General features: G+C 45.0%; 1 protein-coding gene across 2 annotated transcripts in view; it reads left to right on the top strand.

Moving 5' to 3' along the window:
• Positions 1-14,472, top strand: part of STX18 (syntaxin 18) — a gene marked incomplete at its 5' end in the record, with an annotated part of 121,744 nt that overhangs the window by 64,348 nt on the left and 42,924 nt on the right. For both annotated transcript variants that reach the window (XM_079698411.1, XM_079698412.1), the window contains one exon: positions 3,826-3,893. In XM_079698411.1, the coding sequence (XP_079554537.1) occupies positions 3,826-3,893 (68 nt within the window). The remainder of the gene's footprint in view (positions 1-3,825; positions 3,894-14,472) is intronic.

Here is a 14,472-nt window from a genome sequence, read left to right on the forward strand (position 1 = left end):
CACATAGTAAACTCTCAATGCAGGTTTTGTTGGTGGTGGTTTTTTTTTAAATGGCATTCATCCTCTTAAATGGAACTTTAAGCAAGGCTTACAAGTACTTAGAAACAAAATAGCTAGAGATTTTTGGGTGGGGTTGAGTTGTTGGTTCAAATGTGGGCTATTACTAGTTTGGCAGCAGAAAATCTGTACTTCAGAATCACCAAACATGTTAAAAGAGAGTGCAAAATGGGAGATTTTTTAAAAAATAATGTTTTGTTAAGAAAAAATGTCAAGTATATACTAAAGTAGACCGAGAGTGTAAGGAGCCTGCCTGTGCGCATGTGCCCATCTTCAGCTGTCAGCTCAGGACTAATCCTCTTCCATGTGTTCCTCCCCACCGCCATATTATTTTGAAGCAAATCTCAGGTATCATGTCATAAGAAATTGGGATCACATTTGTTGTACTTTAAGGGAAACTTCTTGTAAGGATGTTTTCTGAGATGCCTGCGGGGCCTTCTTGTTCCTGGCACTTATCCCCTTGCACCATTCGACCCTGGTGGACTGGAATTAGCTAAAGCTGGAGGGTGGGGCCGCAGTAAGGGGAGGGCTGCTGGGTCTAGCCTACATAGTAGATTCCTTTGGGCCTGTTCAAACTTTTTATTGAAAACCTTGACTCCTTTTTTAAAAAAATAACTGTTTTGGATAAGGCTTTAAACAGGTACGCTATGACTGAATATTTGTGTCACCCCAGAATTCATATGTTGAAACCCTAATACCCAATGGGATGGTATTTAGTGGTGAGGCCTTTGGGACCTAATTAGGTCATGAGGGTGGAGCCCTCGTGAATGGGATCGGTACCCTTAGAGGAAGAGACACGAGACCACCATGTGAGGATTCAGCAAGAAGGCAACTCTCTACAAATCAGGAAGAGGGCCCTCACCAGGCACCAGATATGCTGGCACCTTGACCAGGACTTTCCAGCCTCCAGAACTGTGAGAAATAAGTGTTTGTTGTTAAAGTCACCCAGCCTGTGGTATTTTGTTATAGCACCCCAAACTGAGACAAAGTGTATTAGTTTCTTATTGCTGCTGTAACAAATTACGACAAGTTTAGTGGCTTAAAACAACAAAAAACTTACTATCTTCTAGTTCTGTAGGTCAGAAGTCTAAAATGGGACCCCCTAGACTGAAATCAAGGTGTTGGCAGAGCTCTGTTCTTTTCTGGAGATGCTAGGGGAGAATCCATTACTTTGCCTTTTCAAGCTTCCAGACGTTGTCTTCATCCTCTGGCTCCCTTCCTCCATCTTGAAAGCCAGCAATGTTGGATTGAGCCTTTCTCCCGTTGCATCACTCTGACTCTCTCTTCTGCCTCCCTGTTCTCCTTTTAAGTACCCTGTGATTACATAGGGGCCTACCTACCTGGATACTCCAGTATTAATCCAGGGTATTCTCCCTATTTTAAGGTCAACTGACGAGCACCGTAATTCCATCTGTCACAATAATTCCCCTTTGTCATGTAACATAATATAGTCACAGGTTCCAGGGGTTAGGACTTGGACATCTTTGGGCAGAGGTAATGGCATTACCCTGTCTACCACAGTAGGTATAATCCTTCGGGGATTATTCAGTACCCACTATCTATTCAACATTTAGTAAAAGTTTCTGAGGCTCTGCTTTGCACCAGGAACTGTGCCTGACAGGTTCTGGGGAAAGAGAGAGGACCCTTTAACCTCTAGGAGCTTGCACTCTGGTGGAGGGAAACCAGTCGGTAACGAGTCGTTGTGGTCTTTGTGGTCTGTGGGGAGCGCGGCAGGACTGAGGCCACTCAGGACTTTTGGAGCTGAATTGTGAAGGGCCTTGAGTGCTGCATTTGGGGTTTGGACTCAATCCCATTGGTTAGGCCCAGAGATGACAATTAGCTGCCCTTTGGCAAGTCGGCCGGTTGGACTCAATCCCGTTGGTTAGGCCCAGAGATGACAATTAGGTGCCCTTTGGTAAGTCGGCCGGCAGAGATGCTTCCTTTGGCTGCAGTGTGTTTTAAAACCAGAATTCATCCCTGCCCAATGCACTGCACCCTCCATTCCTCTTGCTTTACTCCCTCACACTGCTTACCTGGCCCCTTGCAGGCAGGGGTTGGGGAAGGGAATGGAAACCACTGAAATGTATTAAACTTAACTTGATTACATCTTGTATGTGGTCCAGTAAATACCTTGTTTGCACATCTCTTAAATTTTTTTCCCAACAATCTTAAAAGTCAGATTTTAAAATGCAGCGTGAGTGGAAAATAGGAGTTAGAGTGTGAGGAAGGCAGCTGTGGCTTAGTGGAAGACGGGCCAGATTTGAACTCAGAGAGTCCCAGGCTTGCCTCTGAGCCCCACCAGGCACTAACCATGTGACTGGGGACGAGTCACTTAGCTTCTGCAAGATTCACTTTCCCAACCTGGTTAATGAGCGTGGTGACGTCAGTGCCCACAATGGGCTGCTGGGAAAGAACAAGGTCATGTGTGGGGAAGTTCCTCACGGAGCCAGGGTTGCTGGACAGACTCTGGCTGTCTCAGTTGTTGTTTGTAATCTGGTAAATAAATGAATATTGTGGCCATAGTTCAGTTTTTCTTCGATTCATGCTCTTATAGATGCCTAAGGGTGCTTTTCTGAACCATATTTGCTTTTAGTCTAGACTCTGTGAGAAATTTAACTGAACCCTTACTGACCTGTCTCCAGACAAATGCTGAATGTTTCTTTAGTGGTAAATACTATTTTTGCATTTAAACATTTACTCATCCCACAAATACTGACTGACACCTTCTGGGCTTCACGTTGTGCTTAGAGCCATGCGGGAAGCTGTGCAGCCGCTCCTCACGTGGTTCCTAACCCCCAAGAAAGAGGCGTGCCTGCAAAAGTGAAGCCAGAGGACGGGGCTGTGTGTAGCTGAGTGCCCAGTGGGTGGGATGCTGCAGTGCTTTTAAGTTCAGAGCAAAGCGAAAATTAGCCTGAGTTGGCCTTGACAGAAAAACTTTCATGAAAAAGATGAAAGTTCAGCACATCCTTCAAGGCTGGGGCTACGTATGTTTGGAATAAGTACAAAGGACATTAGGAGGAAACTAGAGCAGGCCACCAACTTAGTTAATCATTCTCTCCTTCTGGAAACACTTTTGTCCATGTTGACCATGATCCTAGGTTTCTTCCTACCTCTTTTTATTTTATTTGTTTCTTAGTCCCTCGTTCCACACACATTACCTGACACATGCTTTAGTACTAGAAATGAGCCATCACAAATTCCGTCCTCTGTACTTTTGTGTCTGTTTTGTTCATCCGTGGAAGTAGGGGAAATGGAGACTTGCTGTGTAGGGATAAATTGTTGCTCCTGCATCTTTTCTTTAATTCTGCTGCTCTTCATGGGCCCTATTTATACACTTGATGGCTCCAGCCTTAGAATCCATCCCCTAGAACACTTGGAAGAAGGAATATTTGTCTATAAAATTTTGGATATAAGACACATAAGGAAGGGAATTGGCCTTTATTGAGCACACGCTGTGTAGTTACTAGCCATGTACTATCTCATTGAATCTGAAGTTCCTTAGAGATCGTCTCTTTGTTAGTCACAGATCACAACAATTACAGGAAGAAGGAACCATTGGTAAGAGACCAAGACCCAGGAATGTGGGTGACTTTCCCAAAGCCACCCAACGAGTCAGTGATTATACAGGAGTCTAAAACCAGAGATATCCAGTTAGTAGCTTCAAAATCTTTTTACTACCTGCATTCCATTCTCTACTAATTTAATATTTGTTGCATATGAGCGTAACATATTTATCCATATAAATTATTTGCTTTCTTTTCATTATAGATTTCACACATTGGCAAACTGAGAGATTTTCTTCTCGAACACAGGAAAGATTATATTAATGCTTATAGGTAAGTGTCTATTTTTTACCATGATTTTAGTGACTGTTCTTTTCCATACCTATATTCCTTTTGAGCTTTTTGTCCTCACTTTTTACTAACTTAGGGTTGTAATGGGGAAGGTCAGTTTGGCAGTGGAAGAATATCTGCAGAGCACAAAGGGGCTCCCCCCAGCCAAGGTAAGCTCAGCCATACCCCATATCCTCAAAGTCACCATATCCTCACAGCAATGTCCCCTATTCTGATGTTCCCATGTGTCTGTAGCTCTGTGTGTGCCATATATGTTGTGAAACATGCAGAGAGAAATGGGGCAGTTTCTCACTGAATGCATATTGCTGAGCACATGAAGAGATAATGCAAGTCATGTAAAAATGCCATTTGGAAAGACAAGAGCTCTTGCCTCTAGTGAAGAAACTTTTGGTTAGGTTGATTTTTAAAAAGAAAAAGCATTTTGATCGAGTCTTCCAAAATGGCTTCTGGAATAGACTCCAGCTCTCAGTAGACACAGGAACACCGCAGTGCAGATATCATGCCTCCTGCTCTTCCCTGACCTACATTTTAACCTGGCTTTAGTGTGGCGTTTCTAACCATAGGAGTCAGCTTCAAGTGTATTACCTAAATTAACAGAAAAGTTGGATTAGACATACGAAGTGACATCATTAGAAGCATCTTTTTAGGATTTCATCATTATAAAACAAGGGATTTTGCCCTTCAGAAGGCTTTCTATCACAGTTAGAAAATACAGAAAAAATCTGATTTTTAAAAAAACTTTGTCAATATATGCAAAAATGAAAATGTTTCATATAAATTCTTTAACAGAAAAATAATTATGCCCCAGGTGAATTTTAAATAATCTCTACCAGTTTCCCTACTTTATACTTTTAACTGTATTTCATTTGCATAATTTTGGAATATACTAAATTATTCTAATGCTTAGTACCAAGAAAACCTTAAAGTTCTCAGTTAAAATAGTTGGTCACCACTAGATGGCAGTGTAAATTTTATTTCTAAAGGTGTATGTACATCAGATGCTAATTTTATAGTGCATAAAAATGGAAGCGACAGTCATTTTGGAAAGCTTAATAAAACTGGTATAAGCCTATCAGTTCCAGCTCCTTTCTTTAGTACTTTACAATTTAGGTTAAATAAGTGGTTGTAGAGATCTCTCATGGAAATCCATTATTAACTCCCCTTTGCCTTGAAAAGGCATCCAGCCAGGTGAATGCTTTAAAGGTTGGTTTAGTTCAGGCCACCGTGTCCCCTTATTAACCGTGCAAACCTGAGAAAGTCACTTAATCTGTAAAATGCAGTGTCTTCCTCTAAACCAGGGGTCAGCAAACCACAGCCTGTAGGCCAAGTCCAGTCCGCTGCCTATTTTTGTACAGCCTGTGAGCTGATAATAGTTCTTATATTTTTAAATGGCTGGAGGGAAAATAATAACAATAGGGACTTCCCTGGTGGCTCTGGTTAAGACTCCTCCCTCCCAATGCAGGGAGCCCGAGGTCGATCCCTGGTCAGGGAACTAGATCCCACATGCATGCCGCAACTAAGACCTGGTGTGACCAAAATAAAGAAAGAAAGAAATATTAAAAACAAAAAAAGAAGATGAAATTAAGGGAAGATGCTGGGCCAGTGCCCCACCTCCTCTTCCCTGGTTAATCAAATACACTGTCCCTCCTAACAGTATACTTGTAATACATAAGAAATAAAACCAGTTTTTAAAAGTAATAATAATTATTATAATAATATTTTACCACATAAGAAAATTATATGAAATTAAATTTTCGGTGTCTATAAATAAAGCTTATTGGAACAGCGCCACGCCCATTCATTTGAATGTTATCGATGGCAGCTTTTACACTACGACAACAGAGCTGAGTGGCTGTGACAGGCTATATGGCCCTCAAAGTCTAATATGTATACTATGTGGCCCTTTTCAGAAAAGGTTTAAGGAGCCCTGCTCTAAATAATGAGAGTGATGATCACTTGCCACTTGTTTGGAGATTCAAACAAGACAGTACAATTGAAATGCAGTGCCAAAAGAAAAAAACAATGAGGGGACTTCCCTGGTGGCGCAGTGGTTAAGAATCCGCCTGCCAGTGCAGGGGACACAGGTTCGAGCCCCAGTCTGGGAAGATCCCACATGCCGCAGAGCAACTAAGCCCGTGCGCCACAACTACTGAGCCTGCACGCCACAACTACTGAAGCCCGCGCGCCTAGAGGCCGTGCTCCACAGCAAGAGAAGCCACCGCAGTGAGCAGCACACGTACCGCAACAAAGAGTAGCCCCCACTCGCCGCAACCAGAGAAAGCCCGTGCACAGCAACGAAGACCCAGCGCAGCCAAAAATAAATAAATAAAATAAATAAATTTTTAAAAAAGCAATGGATTTATAAAAAGATCATAAGGCTGCTATTCTGTAACTTTGCAGTAGTTTTAAACTTTTGATTATAATGGTGGGATTAAGGCATTTCTCCTCGAACAGCACAGCTCAGCTCCACACAGTGTGTCAGTGTCTCCAGAGCAGGTGTGGACTTAACTCCGAGTCCTCATGCCCCTGCTCAGGACAGTGGGCTGCTGGCCTCGGCCTCCCCCTTTCCCGGCTACCATGGCAGCACACTCTGGGGCGGAGGACCAGGGTCCCTGGAGCCCATCTCACCCTGCCACTTACTGGTTGAGTGGCTGCAGCGTCAGCAGAACTAGAGCTCCTGAGGCTTTCTTAGTCTTGACCAGTCATTACCCCGTTATAGAAACTCAGTCTTTAATTCCTTTTCCCAGTTGCGGTTCATAGCCAGCCAGTGCAGTCTGAGTTTCACTCCTACCCCTGTTTTGGTCCCTTTGAAAGATCAGGGACTTTGAGGGTCAATCACACCTAGGTTCTAGTCCCAGTTCTGCCACGTATTAATCATGTAAGTGTATACAGCTCACTTCATATCTTTGTGCTTGCTTTTTTTGTTTGTTTTTAAATAAAGTGTGGATAATGTTCTTGTGAGGATTAAAAGAGATGTGTGAGAGTTCCTGGCACATGGAAGTCCCTTGGTGAATGGTACCTGAATTGGAATCCCATTTGACCTGTGATGAGGTTGGGGCAGTGGTCAGTTGATAAAGAAAGCACCTCTAATTTCCTGCCAGAGGTGGGAGGGAGGGAGAGAAAGAGAGAGAGAGGATGCCAGAGTCAAGTCAACCTGACAGAGATGGATGTGTTCTCAGCGTGATCACTAGTGAAACCTAGGGTGGCGGCAGAGGTTAGGTCTGCAGGAGGGTGACCTTGCTGAAGGCTCCTGAATTAGACGCACTCAGCCATTTGTGCCACTGAACGGTCACAGCCCCGGAGCACAGAGGCCCCTGATAGCATATGAGAGAGAGGGCAGGCAGATCCCAGAGGAGAGGAGAGAGAGGAGCCGTGGCTCGATGAGTGTTCACGCCCATGCCCAGGTCCTTCTGCCAGGCTGCCAATCAGAGAAGTCCCTGCCCCCAAGGGGGGGGGCAGGAGGGAGAAGGCTGAGGTTAGGTGTCACGCTAAAAGAGTGGATTCATGTAGAAACATGAGGACTAGGGAATAAGCATTCCCCTCCATGCCCTACATTCTCTCCAGATGGAGAAAGGCCATCCTTATCTTCTCCCATCAAGCTCTCCCTCCCAAAGGTGGTAGGCTGTTCAAAGCCTTTCTTTTTTTACTACTCTGCCTCCCAGTGCAATGTGCTGGCCTTGGCTTGTTCCTGAGAAGATTTTGGATGAAGTGTGACCATGGAATGGAGAGAAATATTACCTTCAGACCCATAAGGCTATGTTAGCTTGGCATAATTAGGAAGCTGTAATCTTTTCCACAATGTAGAGCTCAGACTTTATTGACCCATTTAATTTTTTTAAAATAATGACATTTTACTAGAGCAGAACAGCATGCAACCTAGGTAGCCTCTGGCTGGATCTCTTGAATGATTTTAATTAAAACGAATTCCTCCACTTCTGGTAGATGTACATTTTCCTCAATATCCTGGCAACAAAACAATACCACCTGGGGGTGAAACTTTCTTGGTTTTTGTTGTTGTTACTAATAGAATAACTGTACTGTCAATTTCCAGTTTAAAAGGTTAATATATAATGTCTCCTAAAGGAACATCACCTTTTAATTGAGTAATCAGTTTTATCAAATTAACCTTTAGACCTTTTCAATTTCACTGAGCTGAGTTTCCATTAAGTCAAAATAGAGTAGGAGGATGTTAATCTAATGTTCTTGGAATTAGTCGTTTATAGGTCTGCTCCATCCACAGGGTACATAGCCACTTGGAAGTGGGTACCTGTCTTATTTATTTGTTCCTGACCCCGTTAGCCTCCGTTTCCGGAGAGATGGTTTCTATTAGGGGCGGCACAGGACTCGCCACCCCTCTGCTCACTGCTCTCACTCCGCCCGCCTTGACCTGACTGGGGAGTTGGGAGGAGGGTGGAGCGTGCTTGCCCAGCCCCTTCCCCTCTCTCTTGGGTCTTCTGCCTCAGGTAGGGTACATTCTGTCAGGGTTACCACGTTAAGCCAGACTAGTTAAGAAAACAAAATATTGGGGAGGGTTGGGATAGGGAAATAGGTCTCTGTTGCTTTTCAGGTTCTGCTGAGGGGAGGACCCTCCATTCCCCAGGAACCTGTGGGCTTCCTTCTCTCCTTCCAACGACCCCCCGCCCCCGAAATGTGGACCCTGGGCTTGGGGCGTGGGAAGGTGCCGCACTGAGGGAGGAGAGGAGCCTGGCCTCCTGGTTGGCCCTGGGAAGAGCCTCAGGCTTACTCCTCCCTCTTCTCTTGGGGTCCTGTCATCAGGATGGACACATTCCCTGCCCCTCTGTGCCTCCACTTTTCCAGGGAAGGCTCTGGAAGCGGGGTGCCTGCAGGTCTTGGGTGGGAGTGAAGTAAATCCGGGAGGGACCTATTAAGGAGCACAGTTGTGTAGCTGTGTGTCAGGCCTCTTCAGGTCGGCCTCATGCATTAAGTTAGGTCATTCAGAAAGTATTTGGCTCTTGCGATATTGATTTATCAGCCTACTAAATCCTAGGTATTGCTCGTGATGATGGGATGCAGTAATGAACAGACAGACAAATGTCCCTGCCTTTATGGAACTTATATTTTGGAGAGGAAGATAGACAAGAAACAAAATAAATGAGTAAAACATAAGTGTTAGAGCAGGATAAATGCTTTTAGGGGGAGGGGAGAAAGGAAAATAGAAAATGTCAGGGAGGGTACAAGTTTATAACGTAGCTTAAGGAAGGACTTTTTAAGATGGGGGGGACATTGAGTAAACACCTGAAAGAAGTAAGTAGTCAGTTTATATAGTTATCATCCAGGGAAAGGACATTCCAGAAGGAGAAGATGGCAGCAAGTGTAAGGTCCTAATGCAGGAGTATGTCTGGAGGGTTCAAGGAACAGCAGGGAGGCCAGGGTGGCTGGAGCAGGAGGGACTGAGGAGTGTGTGGGGTTGAAGATGAGCTCAGAGGGGGCAGCAGCCAGATCTCGTGAGCTGTCTTACGGCTCATGTAGCTCTTGTGAGGACCTCGGCTTTTACTCTTAGGGGGGAAGCACTAGAAGATCTGTACAGAGGGTTGATAGGGTCTGCCTAACTTTCTAACAGGATCAATAAAGCTAGTGTGTTAGAATAATCTGTGGAGGGGCACGACAGAAGCAGCAGACCAGCTGGGAGGCTACGGTTAGTCCAGGTGAGAGATGCCGATGGCATGGCCCAGAGGGGTTAGCAGTGGGTGTGATAACGAGGTCACATTCTGGAATTATTTTGAAGGTAGAGCCAATGAGATTTGTTAATGGATTAGCTGTGAGCTGGGAGAGAAAAAGAGGTGCAAGGGTGACTTCAGGTTTGGGGCCTGAGCAACTAGAAGGAATGGAATTGCCATCAACCCAGATGGGGGAGCATGTTTGAAGAGAGCGGGCAGGAGCTCAGTTTGGGGTATATCTGCAACACAGGTTAAACATCTGAATAGAGATGTTGAGCCGGCAGTTAGATATACGTGTCTCAGGTTCAAGGAGAGGTTCAACCTGAAGACATAAATTTGGACTTGTCATTGTAGAGCTGGTATATACGCTGACCAAAAAAAAGCCACGAGCCTAGCTGAACTCACCAAGGGAGCAACGTAGACAGTGGAGAGCTTGAGGGACTGAGGGTAAAAGGTATCAACAAAAAGCCTGAAAACGAGCAGCCGGGGAGATAGGAGGGGAGATAGGAGGGAAACGGGAGAGTGTATTGCCGGGGAAGACAGAGGAGAAAGCAAATCAGGGGGAGGGGACCCATTGGCTCCATCCAATCTGTAGAAAGTAACCGAGGGGAGGGATGACCCAGCGGTGACCTTGGGCAGTGAGGACCACAGTGTGGGGATGAGGGCAAAAGGCCCTTTGGATGGGGTCGAGAGAGAATAGTCAGGAAGATGGGGGCAGGGTTGTAAGCGTCTCAGAGGAGTTTTACTGAAAAAAGCCTGGAAATTGGACAGTAACTGGTAGGAGACATGGATTTGAGAGATTTTTTTTTTTTTTTTTGCGGTTCACGGGCCTCTCACCGTTGTGGCCTCTCCCGCTGCGGAGCACAGGCTCCGGACGCGCAGGCCCAGCGGCCATGGCTCACAGGCCCAGCCGCTCCGCGGCATGTGGGATCCTCCTGGACCGGGGCACGAACCTGTGTCCCCTGCGTCGGCAGGCGGACTCTCAACCACTGTGTCACCTGGGAAGCCCTTTTCTTTTGTTTTTTAAGTTGGGAGAAATAACAGCATGTTTGTATGTGGCTAGGAAAAATCCAGTAGACGGGGAAAATTGATTTTATTAGGAACTAACACATGTAGTGTGCACTGTGTGCCAGACACTGCCTAAGCACCGTGTCTGCGCAGTAATTCTTTTACGGTTGATGGTGCACGAGAGAGAAAGGAGAATCACTGGGGCCAACCTGGTGCCCAGGTGGAGGGGCAGAGCTAGGAGATGGACACCTCATCCTTAGTAGCTGGGGATAAGGCACAGTGTGCCGGCCCATGGGAAGCGAGGTGGGGAGAGCTTGGAGGAGCTCTCAGAAACCAGGAAGCACAGTTACTACTGATGCTGCAGATGGGGACGGAGGTGTTGGAGGTTTGAGCTGTGAGGAGAAGATAGGAAACAGGCACCTGGGAGAGTGGGAAAGCAGACACAGTGAGGACATACCGCATAATTGCCAGGCACCATTAGGGGGCCATGTGTGGTTAGTAATCATATAAAGCCAATATTTTGATCTCTGTCTGATTCCCACTTGATCCTAAATTCAGCTGCCGGTGAGCTAGTAACTCTCCATTCTCTGTACAACGCCGGTCTCCGGACTCTTAACTCCAGATGGCCCTTCTCTCATTGCTTCCCACTCCTGGCATTCTTCCAGGAGCCAGACTCTTCCTATAGCCCTCAGAAGTTTAGGATGGAAAGAGTCAGATCAATTAAACAAAATCCAGGCAACCAAATATATTTTTGAGTGTCCATCATGTGAAAGCAGTCTGTTATTAGTTTGTGGACTGCACCAGTGTTCCGTTCTCTTTATCAGGCCGCGGTGAACGTCAGTAACCTCAGCCCTGTGTCAGCTTTGTGGCCACTGTGCTGTATGCCACAGTGACTTTTCCCTTTCTCCTTCATAAATTATAGAACTTCAGAACTTTACTTTGTCTAGATTTTATCACAAAGTGTTTAGAAGACCATTTGCCCTGGTTTCACTTTTGAAAACAAAGTATCAATCGTGGAGCATCTAGTCTCAAGAGCATTACTTCTGTCCTTTTGAGTTGAATTATAGGGACAAGTGTTAGTAGCAGCTTCTTGCTTTCATATTTCCAATTCTTTCTCCTCCTCCTTCTGTGCTCTTTGTTTCTACTACTGTCTCTTGCTCACCCAAGCCCCAGATCTCAGGGTCTGCTGATGCTTTGCCTCCAACACCTACTCTATTCCTGACGATTTTTACATCTCAGATCCATCACCTCTTTTCAGTCTTGCCACCCACGCTCTACCATTGCTCCTGTCTTCAGTTCGACAGAAATTTACTAGCCCCTACCTCTTCTAGGGATATAAAGATGAATAAGGCAGGATTCTCTGCCTGATTTCCATAACCCATCACCTGATCTTCCCCCTCTCTTCCAGCTAATGTGGAATTGCCACATTTATCTTCATCAAGCTCTGCCTTTCCACTGGCTACAGAATAAAACTCCTCAAGTCATACTAGAGGCCCACCAGGAACTCATCGCTTCTACCTAGCCTGTGCTCCAACCAAACTGAACCACTGACTGTTCTCCAGACAGGCTCCCTCTCTCCCGATTCCGTTCTATTGCTCAGAGTGTCTGCTCTTGTCTCCCACGGCTACATCCTGCCTTTCAAGATTTAGTTCATAGATCACCTTCCTTCTGATTAGCTAATAGGGAATAAGCATCCCCTCTTCTGAATTCTTCTACCTTTTTTTTTTTTTTTTTTTTGTGGTACGCGGGCCTCTCACTGTTGGGGCCTCTCCCGCTGCGGAGCACAAGCTCCGAACGCGCAGGCTCAGCGGCCATGGCTCATGGGCCCAGCCGCTCCGCGGCATGTGGGATCTTCCCAGACCGGGGCACAAACCCGTGTCCCCTGCATCGGCAGGCAGACTCTCAACCACTGCGCCACCAGGGAAGCCCTCTTCTACCTTTAATGACTCAAGAAGTGCCTTGAGCCGTGGTTAAGAGTATGGAGCCAGGATGCCTTGGTTCAAATCCCAACTCTGCTAATTCCTAGCTGTGTGACCTTGGCAAGTTACTTAACCTCTCTGTGCCTCAGTTGCTTCATGCGTAAAATGGGAATTATAATAGTACCCACCTCATAGAATTTTGATAATTAAGTGGGTAAATATATGTGAAGTGCTTAGAACAGTGAATTAGTGTTAGTGTTAATGCATGGAGAGTGTTATATGGCTATTAACCTTTGTTTATGATGTATAGTTGTGTACATAAGCCTGTGGACATTACCTATTGTGATATAGTTTATTGAGAGCAGGGTCTGTATTTTGTTCATGTCTGTAGCCCAGACATTAACAGTTTCATTTCATAATGTATATTGGGCATATACTATGAGCAAGGTACTGCACTTGCTCATATTTAATATTTATAGCAAAAATGAGATTGTGGTCTTTAACTTTTGTCCAAACCTTTTCAGTAACCTTTGGAACAGAGTCTAAAATAACTTACATTATTCTCTCTTCTTCTCTGTCTTCAGGAAGTATCTAATTGCATATTAAATTAATAGGCAGAATGTCAGTGGTATTTTGTAATTTTGAACTTGCCCTTTCTTAACGTAGTAATCAACCAGATAATTTTTAAAAGCCTATTCCTTTAAATTTTTGAACCAGCAAATAAACTTACTCCTCTGGTTTTTTCCTTGTTTTTCCCTGAAATAAATTGACTAATCCAAACCTATACCTAACATAATCTCCTTAAACTGAATCTAATATTTAGATAAATTGAAGTCTGTAATAAAATTATTCCTCTGCACATCATAAAGGAAATAAAATCAAAGTTTGAAAAAGTTATGTGTGCATGTCCTGTGAGAATATATCTTTTGGAATTATTTGCCAGATGGTTAACCTTTTCCAAATACTAGTAATTTTGTTATGGTGATACTTAATTTGGGGCTCTGTCACTGGCAAGCGTTTGTTACTTTTGATGAGTGTTTCAAATGCCGATTATATAGCTAGTGCTGTTCTTAAAACATCACAGAAGAATCAGAGTTTGAGCCCTTTCTCAAGTTGCTCCATCTCCTCATCTGTCACGTCCTAAACTTTCCGTGCCGTCTTTGGCCCCGCACTTTACCATCTTTCCTTCCACACCTGTGCTTTCTTCTGTGCTCTGTGTCCTAGGTGTCTCCTTATTTACCTCCGCACCCAGTCAGCCCAGTCTTGTAGACCCAGTCTATGAGATCTCTCTCAGATCTCTTATGCTTCCTCTCCCCCACTGACATGGCCTTGCCCAGGCTCTGTTCGTCTCTTCCTGGATGCTCAGTGCCCTCTTAACTGGGGTCTGATTTCATCCACCTCCAGGCCAGCAACCACAGAAGACCCCATGCAAAATACAGATTCCTCTGTTTAAAATCCTCCAATGACTACACTAGCCTGCAGTCCCCACCTTCTGTACCGCAGGGACTCCTTTCCAGATGATAGTGGCATATTTGTATTTTGTATGATTGTTGTATTTGGGGGAACCTCTTGATACTGAAGAAACAGCTAATGCAAATTTGGTAACTTTAAATAAATGTGGACTTATCATAATACCGTCTGCATTCCTTTGGAAAATTGTGTAGACATATGCTAGACACATTCAGCATGGAGACACTGACCGGGTGCATGTGATGTGCTGCCCCTTGAAATAAATTAGGGGGTCCCAGAGGTCCATAGTTGGGATGCTTGGTTTACAGGGACCACCTGGTATACTTCTGTTTTCCCTTTCATTCTCAGACGTGTCCTGTTGTAGATCATACGTTATGTGGTCATTCCAACCATGACCCACAGGCTGGGGATTTGGAGCAGGTCTTCTCCCGCTGTCCCCTGTGTGGAGACTCTTCCTCTCCACGTGCCCAGCACCTCCCCTGCATG

The sequence above is a fragment of the Hyperoodon ampullatus genome (assembly GCF_949752795.1).
Source record: "Hyperoodon ampullatus genome assembly, chromosome: 1".
NCBI lineage: Eukaryota > Metazoa > Chordata > Mammalia > Artiodactyla > Ziphiidae > Hyperoodon > Hyperoodon ampullatus.